The sequence below is a fragment of the Rhipicephalus microplus genome, chromosome 6 (assembly GCF_043290135.1).
Source record: "Rhipicephalus microplus isolate Deutch F79 chromosome 6, USDA_Rmic, whole genome shotgun sequence".
NCBI lineage: Eukaryota > Metazoa > Arthropoda > Arachnida > Ixodida > Ixodidae > Rhipicephalus > Rhipicephalus microplus.
In genome coordinates, this window is record NC_134705.1 from 194,397,052 (window position 1) to 194,419,439 (window position 22,388).

At 47.1% G+C, this 22,388-nt stretch overlaps 1 protein-coding gene across 2 annotated transcripts in view; it reads left to right on the forward strand.

The window, feature by feature from the left end:
* LOC119166806 (homeobox protein Meis1) overlaps positions 1 to 22,388 on the forward strand; it is a 388,227-nt gene that overhangs the window by 273,708 nt on the left and 92,131 nt on the right. For both annotated transcript variants that reach the window (XM_037418168.2, XM_037418169.2), the window contains exon 10: positions 19,960 to 20,099. In XM_037418168.2, coding sequence (XP_037274065.1) covers positions 19,960 to 20,099 — 140 coding nt within the window. The remainder of the gene's footprint in view (positions 1 to 19,959; positions 20,100 to 22,388) is intronic.

Genomic DNA, 22,388 nt, shown 5'->3' on the forward strand with positions numbered 1-22,388 from the left:
TAGCGGTAACTTTGTCGATTGGCGACTGGTACATGGGTACACTTGGACTTAACTACACTTCACACTTGGCGCATTCGTCTGGCGTGTTTTTTTTTTCATTGAATGTTTCTATTTTCTTGACATAATGATTGATGTATGGATATCTGGATATCCAGGGAATGCTAGTGCCCGGCCCAGTGTTAAAAATAAAGCGGACAACAGGTGCAGAATTTAATAGCACGGTATTGCAGTACATGTAGGGAATTCAAAATAAACATTTGTTGTTATGAAATACGCCTAATTATAACGGAACAAAAATAGAGATGACAGATCTCGCAACAAAAATAGAGATGACGGATGTCGCGGAAAATAAAGTATTAGCTACATTGCTTGAATTTGCGGGCGGTATTAGCCTGAAGGCGTAAAATATGCCAGGCTCTGTGCCACTTAGTTCAATTGCTGTTTCACCGCGCAGGTTATAAAGCATTCGTAAGTCGAAGTTGGATTTTAGAGCATGTTTAGTATTAGTCTTTTTCGAAAGAAAGAAAGAAAGAAAGAAAGAAAGAAAGAAAGAAAGGAAGAAAGAAAGAAATAAAGAAAGAAAGAAATGACAAAAACCGTAAAGATGACTTTTTTTGTCTCCCACCCGGCGCTTCGGTCTCCGTTTTCTTTTTCTTTTTTTTTCTGAAGCGACCCTCAGCTGTCATTCGCAGAGCGGCGTGTTCCGTTTGCGCACCGCATGGGTTCCGGTCTGCTATTCAGTTTTTCTGTTATATCTATATCTCCATTGATATAAGTCCGCCCACTTATACTTCCCGTTTTGCATATATTTTCTATCTCGTGAGTCTGGAGAGCAGAGCTCGTTCTGAAGACCGCGTTTTCCGAGCTGTCAACGTCAGGCCACCTCAGGGCCCTTCAAAAACTTTGTGGGGGCGCAAGCGGTTCAAGTTATTCCGCGCATCGCGTCATGCTGACGCTTTAGTCTCGCTCTGGGTTTATATGTTCACCAAGGGGCTGTTGTTTACTCTTAAGCTTGTTTTGGAGTACAGTATTTTTTTATTACTGCCTTGGGGGGTCTTCCTCGCCTAATGTGCATAAAACAAAGTACCGTTGACGGCGCATTGTCTGAGAACCGTAGCTATTCTATTCTCTTTCACTGATGAACCCAGAACGAGACGCAAAATGTGTCGTCCATAGACCTGGTGTCCCCATTCAGTTTCGGAGTTCCTATCCAGTGGCGATCACTTCGCAATCTTCTCTCTGCTGTTGAATTGCTTCCAGCTTTACATGTAATATGTCCGCACGCTGCTTACCCAATGCCTTCTTTATTAGTTGCGCCACCGCCACAAGAAACTTAATTATGTACAAACTGGCCCACCAACAAGTTATTGAGGTCACTGAGATCACATATTCATATGAGCAGTAATTTTGAGGAAAATAGCCTATTTTTTTTTTTAAATTTAGCGAAAAAAAAAAGGAGCGAAAAAGTGACTCTTAGTAAGGCTTTTGAGTGACTATTGTAGGTTCGCCTTAACTATGCAAGAATAGCATCACCCGCATCGCATCACTTGCAAGAATAGCACCACGTGGATTTAATGAAAACCATTAGATTATGAAGTTTATGGAGGTACAGGGAACAATGGTTGTACAGTTTGTTCTAAGTGTGCTGTAATAATTGTGATGTCGATGTGAAGAAACTAACGCAGACGAACTTGCCAGTAGCAAGGACCGAAGCTGCGACCTTCGGTTCCACTATTCTTTCTTCACATATTAGAGCACGATTGTTACAATGCACTTAGAACAGCACAGTTGACGTCTCCTGTACTTTCAGTGGCTTCGTTATCTGCTGATTTTCGTCATAGGGCGTATCAAACGAAAAAAAAAAAAGAGAAACAGCCGTTCAAATTTTTCTTTCTTCAGTAATCTGCTGTTGTGTTTCATCAAGAAGATGTAACTATAAGGTTATTTAAAACGGATGAAACTTTTAAAACAGTTTCAGAAAGGACTGAAATTTGTAGGTAGCGTTGATAATGGAAGGCAACCCGCACTCTATCCCGTCACTTGTCTATCACATCGGTTACACACCGTATTCGCGTGATAAGCTGGCACAGTGCACCGATCGACCAGCGAGATCTACTATCACGAAAGCAACCACTCAGCGACAAAAAACAGCGATAAAAAGAGGGAACGAAGAAAGCACTGCAGAAACCACAGGACTGCCTAACAACCAAATTTGTTCAATTGTTCCACTCTGCATGTATATGTGCTCCGCAACAACAATCTCAGCGAAACGGGAAAGCAGAAAAACGTATACTCTGCTTCCGCAGAGGAAATAGAAAACGCTGAATGATGCCTAAATCTTAACTATTTCGGAAGGATGGAAGTCGAGGGAAGGCTAACGCATGCCTTTGGCCTCAGCGTACGTCGTTGTCTCGTGCCCGCCTTCAAAGGACCGCCTCCCTCCAGCCTTTTCACGTCTAGAAACAAAAATAGTAGTGATAAAAAAATGCAGTGCACAAGGCAAGCCGATTCGCCCCACTGTTGACTTTGTGCCATCTGCTGTTGCTCGAATGTGAACAAAGGAGAGCGAAAAAAAAAAAAAACGCGAAAACGGAAGTCTATAGTAGGAGCTCAAACGTTGCTACGAAAAAAAATTACATAAAAATATATAGCCCAACCAACTGATTTCTGTACACAAGGAAAAACAAGACATATCGGCCAGTCTCCGTTCCTGGCGACAATACATACATGGATGGATGGATGGATGGATGGATGGATATGGCTGTACCCTTTAGATTGGGCGGTGGCTAACGCCACCTAGCCATAATAATTAGTGAACTAACCACTAGATTTATCTTTTTTTTCTTTAAATAGTAAAGTTGAGGACTGGTACTTTGCAGTGAAGGGTTTAATTTTCACTCGTTCCTTGACTTTAACCACCAATCAGACAACCTTCTTCTAGTTAATTCTACCCGCTTAAAGTCTATTTTGCCCTCCCTGTCCCTAAACCCCAGTGCTTTGTCAAGAAAACTGGCACAGCGCCCACTGGTGGACTAATTGTTGGCCTGATTGGCCAGCTAACGATTTATGAAGCCGAGGGTTGCCGTAGATATTTGACTTTCGTCTGGCGTGACTCTTTGGCTAGTTACTTACCTAATTGCTATAGGGTTGCTTTTGGGCCAGTTTCCGGCCTAACTGTGTACGACTAACTGTTGGCCCAAGTGTACAACTAATTGTGGTGGCATTAGTGCTAACCGTGGTTTCGTTGGCTAACGCTTCGCGCACGTGACAAAATACACCAAGGAAATTCGCCCCAGTTTCTCTCTCTCTCTCTCTCTCTCTCACTCTTCTGCCTTCCTTTTGTAGTTCTGTAGCGAGGGCGAACTGCCTCCTTTCTGTAGTCGTTATGCCCGCGTGATTTCTCAACTCCCGTAGTCACCCGCGTGATCTCGGCGATCTCTCATTGTCTGGCCCAGCTTCTTCGACTTCCTTCAAGCCTTCGTACTTACAGTAAACACATAAAGGACACCCCATCCCGGCCGACTGGTCCGCACCCACGGACCAAGCGCCGGGTTTGCATGCCTCGCTCTCAATCCCTAATGTTCCGGGAGAAACCCCGACGCTGCCGTTTTGCCCCGCACGGGCCATTTATTAAGGGGCGTCCATCTTGTCCCTCGCGGTCGCTTTGGGCTCCTCATATTCTCTTATTTATTTATTTCACATTTTGTGAAGCCCTTTCTGTAGGCCCATTCCACTCGCCATCGAAGCAACGTTGTCTTCTGTCGGTCCGAGCGTCTGCTGCGTGGGGTTTCTGCTTCCCTGTCGTGGCAGACGACACTGTTCGTTGGAGAAGTCTAGAAGCCGCTATACACTACAGTCTCGCGTTTAAACTCTCAGGTGCAGCCAGGAAACTAGACGAGAACGGTCCAGTTTTCTGGCTATGTAGTCTGCGCTTTATCCGGGACCTGATTTATGAGTGTTTAAAGAGACATCCGACTGGGTAGTACGTCTCGCCACCGATAGGGTGTCTCACCATCAACATCCTTGCAACCTGTTAGCTACACTATGCGTAATGCTCAACTGAGATCTCTAGCCCGTACCCCAATCAGTACGGCACTGCATATATGCTTGAAACTGGATTACTCAGCGTAGGCGAAACATCGATCTTCTGTTTATGTGGGCTCTGCGGTACATAACTGAACGGTAAACGTCTAGCGAGCGCGTGTTAAAACAATACAAGGTGACTCTCCGAACGAGTTTCCAGTTAGGTTTGTACCAAAATGGGCAAGAAAGATGAGAAGACGTAGGGGATGTTTGGAAATTGGTGTCGTGCTTGTCCGAAACAATTGGTGATGATAAGGGGGAGGAGGGTGGCTCAATTTTGTTTTGTAGTACTTAAAAAAACAATTTTGCACCCAATGCCCGAACACTCGGTTTATCTTCCTTCGTTCCACCCACCCTCGGTGCAGTATTCTGAAGAAATATCGTTTTATTTATTCTGACACTTCAGAATCGCCTTTCTCTTCGTAGATAAATGAAATCGACCTTTTCTGGTTCTTCGCATCGAAAAAAAAAGGAAAAGGAAGATTGGGGAGACGCAAATGCATAAACGAAGGATGCCAGCCGACAAGAGAAGCAATCCAGGGACTGAAGCACCGCATGCTTGGCAACAACTCACGCCGACGGGACCTCATCTCGTAAAAAAACAACAGGGGCGGATAGATGGGGCATTGAAAAGCACGCCAAAGCGTTCTATAAGGCATCCCCATCCTTCGCGTGGCTCCCCCCTTCAACGGCAGACATCGCAATGGCGCCATAGATTGTCCCCGGCAAGTTCGCCGACTCTCTTTTTCATTCGTTCATTCGCTGTGTAGTTCGCGTCGGGCACGCGGAATTTCCATTTCACTCTATTTCGCCTTCAAAAAATAAAAAAAAGGAGGGAGGCATCACAACCATTCCCGAATTGCCAGGGAACTCGGCTCCCCAACGACGCTTGCATTCCCTAAACGCCACGACATGGCCGTTCCTGCTTTTCAGTTACCCGCCGTTGCTTTCCATATACCCCCTTTTTCTTGGTTCTTTTCGAGCATCGTCTGCTAGGCTTATAGCGTTCGAGCCGTGTCCTTTCTGCACCGCCGTCTGCTCGCTGCTCGTACCCTTGTGGCGGGTTCGGCCAATGAGAACTCGCCGTTGGCGTCACGTCACTCGCACCGTCCAATGGCGTGCGTTGCGGACGATCGATTTTTTAAAATGCGGGAGGGCTGCGCCCTGCCGCGGCGCGGGCACCTTTGGCTTGCTTGTCGCTGTACTTCGTTCTCTTTGTTTGTGGCTGAACTAGATGTCTGCGAGTTTTTTTTTTTTTTTTTTGGACGTTCTTTTGTGGCTGCGTTCGATTCAAGGTGCTTGTTGGTTGAATAGCGTGGTTCCATGCAGCAAGATCTTCTATGAGAGTGCGTGGCTGGCGTCTCGGTCATGGCTGACCGATGTGGAATCCGCGCGCATATATATATATATATATATATATATATATATATATATATATATATATATATATATATATATATATATATATATATATATATATATATACACACGCACGTCCTATAGCCGCATCCACCCTTCTGTGATGCGAAAATGCTTCACCCGCGATTTTCATTTCAAGGGAAGTATTTGGCCTGTTGTGTGTGGCGAAATAAAAACAAGAGAGCGAGACACTTCAAGAGAGGGTCTGAAAAAAAAAACACAAAAACAAGCACCAGTGCCGTTTTGTTTATTTCGGCCATATTTTTCTTTTTCTATTCGCTCTCAGGCAGTTACTACTGGAGCTTTCTTTATTTCTTTTTTTTCTTTTTTTGTTTTGTTCCTTCAGCGGCTGGCATTATTGATCGGTGGGCGTGAAGCAATTTAAGTTATCGCTAGTACGAAGGGTGAATTTCAGTTAACGACAGTTTAGGCGTCGTCGGACTTGTAAAATTGTGATCATCAATAATGTATAACTTTGCTGTTTTGTAATGACTTAATGCTTGAAGCCGGGATGGAAAGGTACGCAAGCCACACGACATGGTAAAACGAAGGAAAGAAATTGTGTTGCTTCTTGCATATTTTGTAATCTTACCTCAAAACAAAGTGCATACACTTACTATGAAGTTATAGGCGCACACGCTTATTCAATACCGAACTAAAAGTTTGAAAGTGTTTCGTAGTCATTCGCTTACGATGCCTTGGAATGCTAGGCCTTGCTTTCGGTCCTCAAACTCCATCAGTCAATAAAGCTCTCTTTGCTATGGACCCCTATCCAGCGACTGTTTGCCTACACCAGCTGTATTTGAGCATACATTTTCGAGGTGTACTACTGAATGCTGAACGAACATTTCGGCACATTCGAATCACCTGTCTGACTTTCTCACTGGTTTCGGCTATTGAGTAGACACCAAAAAATGGAATTCGGTCAGTTCCACTTCCTGGAGAGCGTCGGACAGTGAGTCTGTGACGATGACGATAACCTTGAGTCCTGAAAGTCGTTATCATTATCATGTTTTGTTCCATTCATTTTTATTTGCTCCCCCACTGGTCTCGTCTGACACTCCCGGACGTCAGTACTGTTACTGCTACTACCGCTGCCGCCACTGCTGCTCCTCCTCCTCCTCCTCATACTACTACTACTACTACTACTACTACTACTACTACTACTACTACTACTACTACTACTACTACTAATACTACTACTACTACTCACGCTCGTAGTCAAGTTAGTAGTGTGTTCTGCCCCCTCTACCCCGAGCTTCCTATAGAGGGGGTTACTGAAGATAAGTAGTGAAAGTAGCTGTTTTCACAAATAATGAAGGCCTTCAACAAGTGCCGTCCCCTTCTTCCTCCCGAAAAAAATTCTTGGCTATGGGTCTGGTACTACTGCTACTACTACTACTACTACTACTACTACTACTACTACTACTACTACTACTACTACTACTAGGACGGCTTCGGTATAACACCCGTTCACTTCTTAGTCAACTGGCTTCTGGTTGCCACTGCTCAGTAGCGATGTATTGAATGAATTACGCCCGCTAGCTAAAGGGTTCACGTTGGTGTCGCCTTGCTTACCCGGCTGCGAGAGTTACTCTAGATGTAAGAGAGAACAGAGAGAGAGAGAGAGAGAGAGAGAGAGAGAGAGAGAGAGAGATGCATTGCTCATGGGCAACGCTCCGGTTGTATGATGTACATAATAAGCGAGCGAGAATGGGGACGGGATCTTATGGGGCGGGGCGGCCGAACGTGGGGGAAGTTAGGAACGTATAGGGAAGACGAAAGGCGGCGGATACGCGACAATACGGCGCGCAGCCCGTCTCGCCTCTGCGCGTTGCTTCTGCACGCGTGCTAGCGCTTGGTTAATATTGCATAAGAGCCTCGGCGTTATTATCGTGAAAGGCTTCCCCGCGCGCTGTCTCTCCACGTTCGACCGACTGGGGTCGTTCCCGAACCGTCGACGCTTCGTTGTTGCCCCTTACCCAAAACTCCTTCCCTATGTGGTACGTGGGGAGGTTATTATGAAGGCTCCACCGGCTCCGTACGTGCCCGTACGGCGCGAAGCAGGGCTGCCGGATGGCTCTTTTCCTCACGAACCCTCCCTCTCCCCACCACTTCCTCTTTTTACATCCTGCGTTCCCTATTTTCATGATGCCGCTTACGTTCCACCCGAATTTTCCTCGTTTCACTTCCAACACGGTTTCTGAACGAAAGTTTCCTTTCTTCCTTTCGTCATTTTCCCAACACTTCATTTCATAGTTTCACCTAATATTCCCTATAGTTTCATCCCGCAGTCTGGATTCCATCCCCTTCTCCCTATTTCACTCCCAACACCGTTTCCAAAGCAAGGGAAGTGACAGGCCAGCAGGCTTGCTACTTTCGGCCTTTATATCCGTTGTCGTTAGCTGAGCAGCGTGTATGAAACACAAAGAAAGCAGAGATAGAAAAAAAGGGGGATGGAAACTAACACTTCCGCACAACAATGCTAGCCTATGGTAGCGTGGTCCTTTCCCCGACCCGTTGCCAAACTCCTACTCTCTCACTCATTGTGTTGCCTTTACAGCCTGGTGAACAGCTGAGTTCGCTTTTGCAATGAGGCGTCATAGAAGCGCGTCTTCCCTCACTCTTCGCTGCCACGTCAAAATTTTCCACCCCGCTTTAATTTCCCCCTTTTCTTCTTTATTGCTTTCAGTCATTTTTCGAGGGCTACGTTCGCCGCGCAACCCGCCGGCAGTGGCTTTGTTTTGCGCTCTCCCCGCGTTAGTTTCCCTGTGGTTCAAAGTTTCGATCAGGAGTTTCCTGGAACGAAGGAGGCAGTAGGGAAGCGGGGGTTGCGTTTCCCTACAAAAGTAGGGATGTGCAGGGAGATGGGACGACGTCGTTTCATTGTTGCTGCGTTGCGTTGCGTGCCTGACGAGTGGCCGGACGCTTGAAGCACCGCGTGCATTCCTCCTCCTAGCTTTCTTCGTTTCCCTATTTTCCCCAATATTCCATTCTGCCATATATATGTATATAGAGAAGCATCAGGGGGGATAAGACTTCGTTGTCCATCGTGAACTGCATAGCTTGCTTTTTTCAGTGTACAGCAACGCTTTGTAGGTTGTGTACCGCACGCCGAACTACGGTATAGAGGCCATTATCCTGATTTCCACGAGGCTCGTGTAGGGAAGGGACGGAAAAGTGAGAGCTGTGAAGATGGGGGGAGAAAGGGATGGTGGGGAGAATGCTACGCAACCGTTTCCTGCTTGTATTCTCCCTCCGATCTCGCTTTTATCCCCCTCCCTCCTTTCCTTGTTTGAACCGTTCTATCGCATTGCAACGAGCTTCCCTTTTCTTTCCCTTCGATCCCTGCTCTCGCGAGCGTTAATTTGATTGGCCCTGACATCGGTCACGTGATGCTGTCAATCTAGCGTCGAGTGTGGCGGGAGGGTTGGACGGCGTGGGGCCCGGCAGCGGCTGCTCGCTCACTTCGTTGTGTGCGTGTACCCCCTTTTGTGAGGCGTTTTCCCTTTTACTTTTCTTCCCTTTCGATGTTGCGCACTTAGGAAAGAGACGACTGGATCATCTCTCTCGCTTGCGTGTTTGCGGATGATAACTTCTGTAGCTGCCGGCACGTTAATAAGAAGTGTGTGGCGTTGGTTCTCAGTGCAGTGCAGCATATCTAAGTGAAGCGTATCGGGTAGCGTCTAAGCTCTATTGGACGTGAAGATAAAAGAACACGTCTTTCGATAATGATGATGATGATGATCATAAAGCAACATCAACTTTGGTCAAAGAACCCCATGCAGAGACTATGTGTCTGACTCAGCTAAAGATGGCAACCCAATGTTAAGATTAAAACAAAGCAGGGAATTACAGGGCCCAGAATGAGTTAATGACATTTACTGTCTATGAGAGACGAGTTTAACAGTGGGCAGAACCCACCGGTTCTTGCAAGGTCACGCAGGCTCAGGAGCCGTCCTTGTAAAGTCAGAAAGTGTGGGGAGCGTGACATTCCAAGAAGCCTACAGCAGCCATAAACATTGAAATTCCATTTTGTGGTGTCTTTTCGTCCTGTCAACCGGTGTAACGAAATTAGACAAGCTCTTATCTGATGCACGTCCAGCACACAGACAAGTGATACTTCGGCTGTGTTGCTTTCGTTTTAATAAAGCATGATCGCCATATATCTTGCGCGTGCCCTCTATAGTATTCTACTGGGTTACGTGCTATTTTCTTCCGTTCCGCAATTTTTTTCGTACTAGCTGGTAACGTTGAAAGGCAGTTTCATTAATCGCTGAGATTGCTGAGTTGCCACTTTGCCGGTACGCTTATGAAGCAGCGATGCGCTTGCGTAGATTTTTTTCACTCCTGTGGGTGTTTAGGCTGTAATTTGTAATGGTTACTTTCGAGCAGTTATCTTGTGCTAACGTTTTAACCACATCCTCGGTAACATCGCTGCGCTCCTCAATCCTCGTCTACGAATATACACGCACGTAGTACATCCATGTATACATGCAGAATGTCACACCGCTGCAGTGTGGCTTCAGTTACATTGAATGACTGCGTTTTTCGCTTCGCTCCACGTCCGAGATGTATTGTGTTCCAAGGTATGGCACGCGAGGGCACATGTCAACCGCCGGTTCGGCATACACACTCAATCACCGGAAGCCGCTCGTGTACGCGTGTACTGTCCAGAGAGCTCATAAACACGAGATACACTCCATCTTACCTACGATCACTATGTTCCCGAACTCGGCCATCGACTCCCCCCACTGTGCAGCTTTTAAACACGCGATAATATACGGCACCGGGGGTTAGTTACCCTCGCGTGCACACATGGTTCTCAGACGTGCACGCGAATGAACGCGCGGTCTCCTCCGAATAGTGTGGTGCGCATTATACAAAGCATCGTATAATAGTGCACCACTCACTGAAACCCGTACAGGCCTTCGAGCTGCCGCTCTTCTCCGCTGCGTGGCGGTATATGGCACTACGATTGCTGCTTGCTCGGCCCACCGGAAACCTATACATAATGGGCCTCGTTTTACGAGGTCGTTAAGCGGGACTCCCTCCTTCTATTTTCTTTCTTCGTTACTCCTTATCGCCTTTCTTTTTATGTCTCGCTTATTTGTTTTGTGTGTGTGTGTGTGTGTGTGCTTGCTACGCGAGCTTCTGTGCCGTACGTGGCCACATTTTCTGGTCACAGCGAGCGGATTCCGCGGAATCTTGTCTTGGATTCGTGCTCGTCTCTCCGGCCGTGCGTTCGGGTCTAAGTGTCTTCCGAACGTGCCCGTATGCAAGTACACAGAGACCCATTTGAAAAGGATCTTCGTTCTGACAACGTGGTATCGGGCGATCCTTCTAGAGCCTTTAGTGGCGTTCGGCGTAATACCATCCAAACGTTGCGTGCGTTGAAGAGTCACACATCCTTCCATCACTGTTCCTCTTCTTCGTTGCTTTGTCTGTGCGTCACGCAATTCACAAAAGGTGTATTTGTGTGTGTACGGTACATATTACATTAGGGTTCGACTACCTTTTGATACGTGTGTTCAGTGGTTGGTACGTGGCGTCTTAGCACGTATAGATTGATTCGCACGCACGCCATCACTACCACCATATTAATGTAATGGCAGAACGAGAGCCCGTTTACACAAAGAACGTAACCGTACAAGCGCGTCTTGCGACGATATACCAATCGACGACGGGGAAAAAATCCCCCTTAAGATAAAATAGAGACTAAGTGCCATCGTCAAGCTACGTGCGCGAGTTGATAGTGTTTATACCTGTGTCGCCAGGGTCGTCATGTTTAGATGCTAGCGTCATAAGAAGCTGGGTCCATCTGGACGTGCATCAAAGCTGTAGCTACAAGGACACGGATGCATTAGACGTCATATTTTGGGCTCTTATTTCTCAACGTGAAGGAGGAAAGCTGTGTGTTTTAGCACGTTTTACGAGTACCATGCATTGCTTTTGAGAATGTGTCTCGTGTGCACCGGCCCCCTCTCTCTCATCCAAACTTATACTGCAATGTCCGAGGTACCGGTAGATGCATGATGCAACAAACCATGCGAACGTGAGCCAATAAGAATTGACGGAACGGCAACACTATATGCAGTGTTCTTAAACTAAAACAAGTTGAGGCTATATGCGAATGATTCATATCTCTTTATACTTCTTTTCACCTATTTGTACTTTTCTGAAATTTCTGCACGATATAAAATCAACGATGTTGTCAATCAGTCAATTAGGAAAATACTCAATCCTTCTATGAATGTTCTATGCAAGGAAATAGAGGCTGAGCGTTGGGCTGGTCGTTGCGCCATATATCGAGATTTAAGAGCGAAAAAAATGACGATATTGAAAGACACACAGCGCTGAAAAAAAAAAAAAAAACGCTGTGTGTGTGTGTGTGTGTGTGTGTGTGTGTGTGTGTTTCAATGTTGTCCTCGTTTCTTGCGCTGTAAAACATCCAATTATGCAAGAAAAAACACATTGAGGCATGAGATTCTATCCTATGTATAGTACCAGTAGGACACAAGGAACTAATTGTTAATGCTCCTCTCCCGCGGTGAAAGCTTCGTTTTCAACTGGCTTCGCGATAGCGCATGCGTGGCTGTTTCTTAACTTCGCTATGCCTTTCTGTCCAATATTGCCACCGTGTCTCTTCGTATCGCGTCGTCACACGCGAAAGCCCTACTATAAGAACGATCGTACAGACGTGAAGAACAGATTAACACAAAAAAAGTCGCCCTCGCACACAAAGTCCGGTACGCCCCCCAAACTGAGGAGAAAAAGGACGAAGTACACCTATATACACGTAGGTGCAAACACCCACAAGGACGGGCACGACGGACATCCAACTATAAGATACACGCGAAGAAATGCAAGGAGAGAGAGACACGGCCAGTCATAACACACAAAGGCCCCACAGTGAGCCGCTGATGCAGCCGCCGCTGTCCGGGTTTCCTTATTTATGAGCGCTGCTGCGAGAGCGGGACAGCCAGCCAGCCGGCCAGTACGAGACGGAAGAGGAGGCGGGCATAAGATTGACGGCCGACGTCCTTCTTCTATGCGCGGTGGCGAGCCGCCCTCTCTGTGGCACTGCTAGCGCACCCCGCAAGACGTCGCTGTCTTCGTTTGTTCGGTGGCGTTTGCTCCGAGCAGCCGCCGTGTGTAGGTGGCGCTCGGTTCGTCGTCGTCGTCGTGGAGGAGAAGATTGGACTCTGGGAAGCTCGAAGTTCCCCCTCCCTGCCCCCAAGCTTCTTTTTCCACGTGCCCCTTTGGGACGCCGTATATATCTTGAAAGCATAAGCAGACGAAGAAAGAAGTTGGTGCGGAAAGAATGCAAAAGTATATGAAGCAGAAGGAAAACTAGACTACGGGAGAGAGAGAGAGGTGGTGAGAGATCATGGATTCCATGAGACATGGTGAGAAACGAATATAGATGCGTTTTCGGCAAGAAAGAAAGAGAAAGAAAAAAAGAAAGAAATGTAAAACCCTACCTTTTCAAGATTCATGTACTATATTGCATCTGAATGAGAAAGTTCGGTAAAAGCAGCGTGAGGTGATCAAGAGAAAGACAACGCGTATATTATTCATGAGGACGTTTCTCGAGACGCAGTCGAGACTTCTGTTGCTCGAAAGAAGACGAAGAAACCTGACCATTCCGGAATCGCGAGACGGTGGCTATTTCTGTGCCACCGGTGTTTGTGTTTTGGTCAGTGACACGCCCCCAGTCCGCAGTCAAGTCCCTGTCGCTGTCTTACACGTGCGCGATTGCGTGTCGCACTAACCTGCCGAAAGCGTAAATATTTCTATTTAGGGATACTCGTAACAAGTGAGAGCACGAAAGGGAACCTCAAAGAATGACAAACGAGTATAAGACTTCAAATGAATATAGGACTTGTTTTTGTTCCGACGAAATATGTCCAAAGTCGTCGGTGTCTCTTTTCGTAAGCCCGAAAGCAACTTTCCGCACTCGCCCTCCGCCTTCTCCGTCATGCACACTTCAAAACTCAAGTGTCGTTATCATAAGTTTTAAGCATGCATTTCAAATAAGGTTGGTTTTCTATCTGTGTCTCTAGCATACATTTTTGACGTGTTTATACAGCGCTTCATTTCAGAACACTTTACAGCCGTTTTACATCCTCCCATCGTAACTTTTCTATCGGTCATCCCAAATATTACGTCATCAGCAACGGTAGCTCTTTGGCTCGCACCAGGCCCTCGGACCACAAAAATCTCCCTGTCACTTCATGACTATCACTTATCGTGCGCCGCTGTCGCCCTCATCACAACGCGACACTTCACAGGACAAAGCTCAGTGTCGATTATCTCACAGTCCCGTATTTTGCGCTGCTTTGCCGTAATGTCACTTCACCACCACCACCTCTACGTTTGATTCATTTTTTTTGCTTGTCTTCAGGATGTCCTGAATTATGTGTGCTCCAGACGGACGACTGTTCTATACCCACCCTGTGTTCTCCCCTAAACTGCACTCTTGGACTCGCTTCATCTCCTATTGGCTCTTGCATCATTCTCGCGACCTTTCTTGCGGAAGATTATCTCCTCTTCAACGTTCGTCTCTCCGGCTCACTCTTTGTTTACATTTACGCTTTTGAAAACGATGTCGGGCAGGACAGACCGAACCATCTGGGAGGGCCTCGGGGATGCCGGGACCGTTGGGTACGGATAAAACAATGCACCCGACCAATAAATGAAAATTGGGTGCCTTCGCGGTGCCTCCTCCACGTCTCTCTCTTTCTCTTTTCACTTTCTCTTTTCTCTTGCCGTTTTCTATTCCTAGTTCAACTACCCGCCATTCTCTCTGTCGTCAGGGTTGCCAGTATCTTTTTTCTATTGGCTGTTGTCCTTTCACTCGCCTACTTGATTTCATATAACTCTCTCTCCGCCAGCTCATACCCATAGCGGCTGCCTTCCCTGCAGTCCGCGGGTTCGTCATTTCTTTTACTGTGCCATGAGGGGAAGGCCGGATCTTCCTCGTATGTGTAGTGAGGTCCAACGGTGACAGGCCTGTTGCTGACGATGCAGAGCGTGACCGATGGCGAAGACCTCTAGGAGTCGTCCCTGCGTAGCTGTGTTCTAGCGCTGCGGGTCGATCGTAAAAGAAGGGAAAGTGGTTGCCGAGACCGCGTCATGATGTTGATGGTCGCTGTGGAGTATCCCTCCCCCCATATTCGTGCATCTCTCCCCTTTCAATGTCGTTCCAGAAAGACACACCCTCCCTCGCCTCTTACATACGAGCTCTCAATTGAAGTTCTGCACAAACCCCTGGAAATCGCGTGTCCGCTCGCTTGATGACCTTGATAGGAGCAGATGATGACGATGATAACAGCCTCAGTGACAGACGCTAGGCATGTTCGGGAAGGACACCTAGGGACGGAAGAGGCGATAACGGAGTGCGGGAGCTCGCCGCCTTTGCGGCTCCTTTCCGCTGAAAGACTGTTGGGGCATTTGTCTTTCTAGTCGCATATCAACAATACAGACTGCTGTTTGTCTCGGAGTCCGTGGCACGTTTGTGCAAAGCACTCGGTACAACCGTATACTGTAGCCTTCTCGTAGGGCACCTTCCTTTTGTCTGTTACTTTCTCATTCTTCCAGTAGACGCCTTGTGGCGCTGCTGCCACCGCTCCTCTAATCTCGTCACGGCCTCTGTGGGACGCGTCTCAGACCTGTGGCTCATAGCTACCAATCTGAGATCTTGGAGTGGGGGGTGTGTCTCAATACTCATCGTAGATAGCTAAATACAAATCTAAGTGGCACAAACAAGATGGCGGCTGTTCAAAAATATTCAGATAGCCCGGATGTCGCCTGTAGGTTCGTCTGCACCAAAGCAAGTGCTCCGATACGCACTTAGTACAAGTTATGTCCAAATTTTCAGATTAGAACACGAAACATATAAAAGAAGCTTCCTCTTCTCACACAAGGTAGTGTCATGGTGTCCAGACGTCATACAGACGTGTGACATTACTCGGACGACTGGCGTGCTATGCTGTTTTCTTTAAAGCTCTCAGCATAGACTGCATGCGACGCTGTCTAAAATTGAAGGAAATAAGTGGAAATATAAGGGCTCGTTTTTACTTGTTAGACACAATATTTTCACGCACTTTTAAGTGCACATGTACACGTACCCCTTAAAGTAGACCAGGGATGCCCGCCACTGTAGTTCAGTCGGTAGACCATTGGACATGTCGTTCAAAGGTCACAGGTTCGGTCACCGCTAGCGACAAGTTATCTTTTTGTCCACCCTCCTTTCTTCACTATATAATTCACATTATAATTACTTCACATTACTTCACAATTACTTCACCTTATAAATACTACGAATAGCATCCCCTATACAATCCTTGGCTTCATTATCTGTTAGTTCTGATTGATATGCTCAGTCTAGAACTGAAACTCAGCCTCTGACTATCCTTGGCTTCATTATCTGTTAGTTCTGATTGATATGCTCAGTATAGAACTGAAACGCAACCTCTGACTATCCTAGGCTTCATTATCTGTGTGTTCGAATTGCTATGCTGAGTAGAACTGAGACGCAGCCTCTGTCGCCGCCGTGCGCCGCTGCCGTCGCCGCTTCTCTCACTCTTCCCGGTCACGTGACGACAACGCGGAGAGCTTTCAAGTAGTCGAACGACAGCGCCGCCGCAGATAGCGCTCGCGCTGTTGAAAACGGGCCGTGAGTGTCGCCTTCGAGTGGCCGGCCCTCTCTGTGTGCGTGCGTAGCGTGTCTTTTGTCTGTGCGACTGTGTTTGCCCGCGTTAGTGTTTACTTACGGGTGCCTTGCGAAGCGCTTGCGGTCCCCGACTTGCCATAAAACTTGTCGCCGTTCGAGTGGCGCGGCGGGCTTTGGAGAACGGGTTTGGGAACGTCGAATGGATAGCGTACAAAGAGCTTATGCTTCGATAGCGCGCAGCGGCGGGCTGCGGTGGAGGTGCGGGCGAAGAAGAGTTTTGTGGCTGTGTAGCCATCAGGCGCGGTTTTCCTATCTGGGACGCAAACAGTGAGTGGACGACGGCGTCGGTGAACAAACGCAGTCAGTACGACGCCTGTGCCTTCGCGAGACCATTGCGGTCGGTTTTTTCTTTGCGCCTGTTTCTGGAAATCATAAAAGGGGGGCTTACTGAAAGATATCGCTCCTTTTTGTGCTTAGCAGAGAAGCGATCATGTTAAGGAACCTTGCCCTTGGTTGGAAACAATGGTTTAGTCACAAACAACTGTTTACATGTCAGGACTCGCCGAAAAGAGTATCGCATACTCATTTTGTTTCTTTGAGTGTACCGGTGATTTGACGAATGGAATATAGACTGTCATTTAACATTCTAACGGTGGAGCTATTTAAGGGACCGCGCTGTTGTCTAATGTCTCGCGTAAGCGTCACCCAGGTCGCCCGTTTTCAACACGTATAAGTGGGACAAGTGGCACGTTTGGAACGCGAGTGCCAGAAAAGAGCAGATAAGCAAGGGAACGCAGATGAATCAATACTCGTCAGTTCATCTCTTTCACGCGGGGTGGGAATAGCTTACATTTTTATGGCGTACGGACTCAATAAAACCATGACATACGATCAATGAAGTCTTTTAACCGTCTCTCTTCTTTCGCGTAAACCGTCGATAACTGTCTGCAACCCCATTGCACCCCCTCTCTCGTGTGGTGTCTATATAGTTCGTGAATGCTTTGTCATATACTTGTGCGGACAAGCTTAATACTCGCTGATGATGAACGAACAATGCGAGTGCCAGTATAGGCTTTTCATTCCTTTGTTACCACTTGCTGCGGAGTTCGAGCTAATCGCAGAGATAGGTATATATATACTTGGCCATGAAACGTGGCGCAACGAAAGAATCCCGCACATCGATGAAGAGGACACAGAAGAGGACACGATGAAGAGGCCCTTTAGTTGTGCTGTTTTGTAATGAACCAGTGCCAACTCGCTAAATTGTCAGGGGTATATAGAATATATCAGGGGTATATAGAGTATATCAGGGTACATAGAGGGGTATATATTCCCCCCCCCCCCCCCCATGCCCCATTTGCCCCAGCTCGAGCGCAGTAACTTTACACGTCACTAGCTATCGAGAAGTTCACCGCAAGAAAAAAAGCAACAACAACAAAAAACGTACGAAGAAGACAAGGATCAAGCCTCACTGGATGGAGAGGCTCGGCGTCTTTTTTTTTTCTTCAAGTTTTCGAGATTATCCCGATTGCAACGGGCCATAAAGACGGTCTCACTCGAGATAGCGCCCGCGTGGCAACTACGCGGCACCGTTCGACTCTTTGTGTTTGATTTACTTTTTTTTGGGCTCATAGTGCTTCCCAATGCGTACTAAAAAAAAAAAAAAAAGACTCGCTCGACTATGTCCGTCCTCTTCTGCAAACACTTACATAAAACGCACCCAAAACAAGAAACACGTGCTAGCTGGTGGTCAGGCGTTCCGTAAAGACTACTTCACGAGTCGAAGACTCGGACCATATAGCCATTGAAAAGAAGCACGTTTGTTTTTTTTTTTTTCTTTACGTTAGTTTGTTTCGTCTGCTAGCTTTCGTCTTGGTGAACGTGCGTTTTCCTCGCTCAGTCCGTCGTGCCTCTTATCAGCCGAGGTTATCTTTTAACATGGCGTACACGAAGTCGTTCTTATACCACATCGCTATACTCGCCGGCCGATCGTTTCGCTGGGCGCCTTCCCGTGTCTTCTGCTTATCTTCTGAAACCGTGTAGCGCACGGGCAATGAAGATAACGTCGATCCCTGAAACAACCGCCATCTTTTTTCTTTTTATATTACGCGTACTCTTTCTACGCACTGCCGTTCTTTTCGGAGTTTATGTATATCTTCAAGAATGCAGATTTTTTACTTCTTTTCCCGGTATATTCCTTATGCGGGCCCACCATCTGTTCTGCGTTGACTTGGTAATTTAAGCCTCGGCTGTGCATAGTTAATGCACCGCCGCCATACCCAGGGGGCGCTGCGTACATCACTTCGCCTGGCCCCCTTTGACACTGTCGGTGGTGAACCTAGGCCGATTGAGTGGAACTCGTTTATTCTGAGAATAGGGTTGGCCCGCATCTAAAACGGCTCTGGTTAGAGCGGAAAAAGTAGTAGTTAACTATCTAGAACGTACGAGTAGGTACAGGATCGGATACTCATGGCATGGTTTACTACACCCTTAGCCTCTTTAACTGCCTCGATGCAATCTCTTTGATGTGTTCGCTGCTAGTCTAGCTTTATTACCTTGCCGAAATAGATAACGCGGTATGTTTTCTGTTTATGTACCTATAGGCTACAGTGCTTTGTGGGTTTGTAATTCACGTTTGTATAGAGGGCTGACATGTATACCAGTCTTGGGTCTCGTTCACAGCTGAGGGGTCAGCTTGGTCTTGTATACCAACGCGACGGACTTTGGGCTGGCAGCCTTTTGATTTTTTTTTTTCAGTTCAGTTCCTTACTTTATGCAGTTTTGTTGTGGTAACGTTTTCTTGCCATAAGCTGGCCGCTGGTTAGACCTATCTGATGTGATACTTACTGAAAGAAACCCCGGCGATGTCTTTAAGGGTTCCTTTATGCTTGATTGTTACCCCCTCCCTCGTAAATTTTAGATGCGGGAAATTTCATGGGTGAATTGTGAAATCGCGTTCAAATTTAACCCCCTTCACTATCTGTCTGCAAATTATGTTGCAAAAAAGTAATGTTAGTCTTTTATGAGGTATGTTGATGACGATTACAAACATTAAGTCCCACAGGCACGAAGACCTGTTCAACCACAAGAATTATTATTATCCATTGACATATGCTACCGGTCATGCATGGTGCGCTCAAATTTTAGTATCCTGCAGACCAATCAGTCACCAGTCCTTCAGCTAATGAGCCAAAAGACCATTCAGTAGCTCGATAACGGTATTTTTCAGACATCACTCTTTGGCAAGGTGCAATGTTATAATGAATACATAAGCACGCAATTCTTTCAGTGCTCACCAATCAGTTAACGAAAAGCAATAGAGTGTAGATGCTGCTTATGCTGGTTGCAATCTGCGGTGGCGCTCAATATTATTTGAAACAAGCTGTCCGGGCTCGAAATGGCGCCAACACTGCAAAGTGATGGCGCATACATGGAAAGAAAATTGACTAAGTTTACTGCTGATTGAGTTATTCCTATAACTATCAGTCAATGACACTTTCTGAACGCATATCGCGTTTATCAGTGTCATTATTCAGGCTTAGGGTCACTTTAACCACAGCCAGCGTGTTACAGCTCATAGTGAGCGTGACTGTACAGCATCACCATTACTTAGCAGGTCGATCAACCTCTTAATCGATCAGCCGGTTGAAAATTCGCCATGCCGTGTGCGCATAGTTGTTGAAGAACCCGTTCTGCGCCTTGTTTAACCGGTAATTGCCACAGTGTCACATGACGTATGTATCTGTGTGCTTGAGCCCTTGCCTCGTTCTCGTTCTCAGGCGATGCCAGTGTGGGCTCGGGTGACGGCACTGGCGAGGACGAAGACGAGGACAGAGGCAAGAAGCGCCAGAAGAAGCGCGGCATCTTCCCCAAGGTGGCCACCAACATTATGCGAGCCTGGCTCTTCCAACACCTCACGGTACGTCCACATACGCTACGTGCATTGCTTTATCTCTTTTTACGTCCACAACAGGACGAAACCAGCTTGATACAGTCTGTAATTAGAGTCACCTACTCTTTAACAAAGGCAGTCGAGACGGGATGGGAGGGTGGGTGCTATAATATAACGAGCCAGCAAAAACAGCTTTCATTAGTGTGGTACTTTCCAGGCTAATTCGTTAAATCTTTATAGTTGCATCCGCTTGAAAAACTTCAGCTGGTCACGTGCTGTTCGCAGCACTTCGTCTTGCAGAATAATGTACTCGTATAGGTTGTCGCACTTCGTGCGGAAATTCGGCTGAAGGGGCTAAAGCCTCTCCTTTACATCGCTAGACAACATTCGGGCGAACTTCGTGTTTCTTAACGGTGGTGCGTCAAAAACATGTCAAAAATTTTAACTGGATAGTCCGCAACAAAACCAGGACGTTTAGCGGTCTCGACAAAGGTGGCGCGGGTCCCGGGATGGTGCATGGAATATTGGGACAGTCCCGCCAAATCTGAAACCGTTGGTAACCCTATCTGTAATGCGTGTCCCGTCTTGCACAACCTGTTAACATTATTTTATACCGGCAAACTTCACAATTTCATCGAATCCAGAAGCACCTCCATTCGTTGCCAACTCGTCTTCGCTGGCTCTGTCAACTGGCGCATTCGACCAGGATCATCAAATGTAGCGCAGCATATGATGAGCACGTCTTATGCCTCTAACAAGTGAGCCAGCTACGTTCTTAAGAAAATACAAAATATAGTGCTGGACACCTCAGGTTTTATTGACGGTAACGGCTCGGTTCCGGTGTAAAATTACTTCCTCTGTAGACGATGTTACAATATGCTATAAGGCAAGGCTGAAGTTCAGAGGAATATTGGAGCTTGGAGACGTGACCAGGTGGTTTCGCTGAGTATGTGGCATTGCTCTGGCGACACTGCCTGTGCAACGATTTGGGGTTACTGAATAATTTGTCTTGGACGTGGATTATAGCTTCTATGGCTTCCCATTTCTAATGTTCAGAACCCGCGAGGGTGGTGACAGCAATTGTAAAGGTCACGTGGCAATGATATTTAACGCGAGGGAAGTTAAACCGGCTACGTCGGAAGAGGGGGTAGATTTCGGTGACTAGAAAAAGTACCTGAAAGAGGAGCACATTTCAATAATTCACTCTTACCTCACTTCTTTGACATGCAGTGTGTGACTGGCTTTCATTAACATTATCGTGAAAGGACGCAAAATAGGGGCAGCGAACACACAACTGTCCAACTCAGCGTAAGCCAGCAGACAACTAGCCCACCTAAGATCCACTAGCGTTATTATTTCATAGCGGAGTGCAGAACATACAAGGTAGTCTTCGAATTGGGGCCCCAAAGCCCTTTGCGTATGCGCGCTTTAAGTGAAGCAAGAGCTAAGAGTTTTTTTGTTTTTTTTTTTTTCATAGGGTCTGTGGTGGTTTGGACACTCCCCCTGTTCCCGGTCACTGTAGATTTCGCCGAGAGCCGTCAATTCAGGGAATGCCGTCAAGTTTGACTGACGCAAAGCTTTTGGTCCAGGCTTTGGGGCTCCCGCTGAATTCAAGAAATAGCGTTCTTAACACATAACCTAAACCGTGTTTGGGTCATGTGCAGTGGCCTTGGCGCTACTTTTAGGGACCCCGGAACGCTATTCTAGGGACCCCTATTCGAAAACTCCCTATTTTGTGCTAACGCGATTCCGGTATACTGTCATTTACGAAGCCATCGCGTTAAGAAGTATAGAACGATAAGTCGCACCAGCGCCGCCTTTTCCTGCCACGTATACAGACTTCTCAGACTTGGTAGCTTGACAGGGGAACTCTGTTTGCATTTTCGTCAAAGCCCTCAGATATCCCGTCGACCCACGCGGCTTTCCAGCACTCCAGGTCAGAACCGCGTTTACCCGTCGGGATATAACGCCACGACGACGCAGCCAGTATACATACGGGAACGGTGTGCGTTGTACTGTTTACCTTTCGATGCCAAATCCGCGATGCGTGCGGTAGGCTTCGAACTCGGGGAAGGGGAGGTGTTTGAGCCTCGGGCACACTCATCCGTATGGCTCACGGTGACACGCGCGCATACAAAGACGCACAGACGTATACGCCCCCAAAGTTAAGTGTGTCCGTACGAGTTTGTGTGCGAGTGCGCGGCGCCCGCGGTTGACTGCAGGCGCTGACTTTGACGCCGCTTGCAATCTTTTTGTTTTTTTTTCTGTTTATTCGCGGTTCGACACGACTCCCGGCTTTAAGCCCCTTTTTTAGAC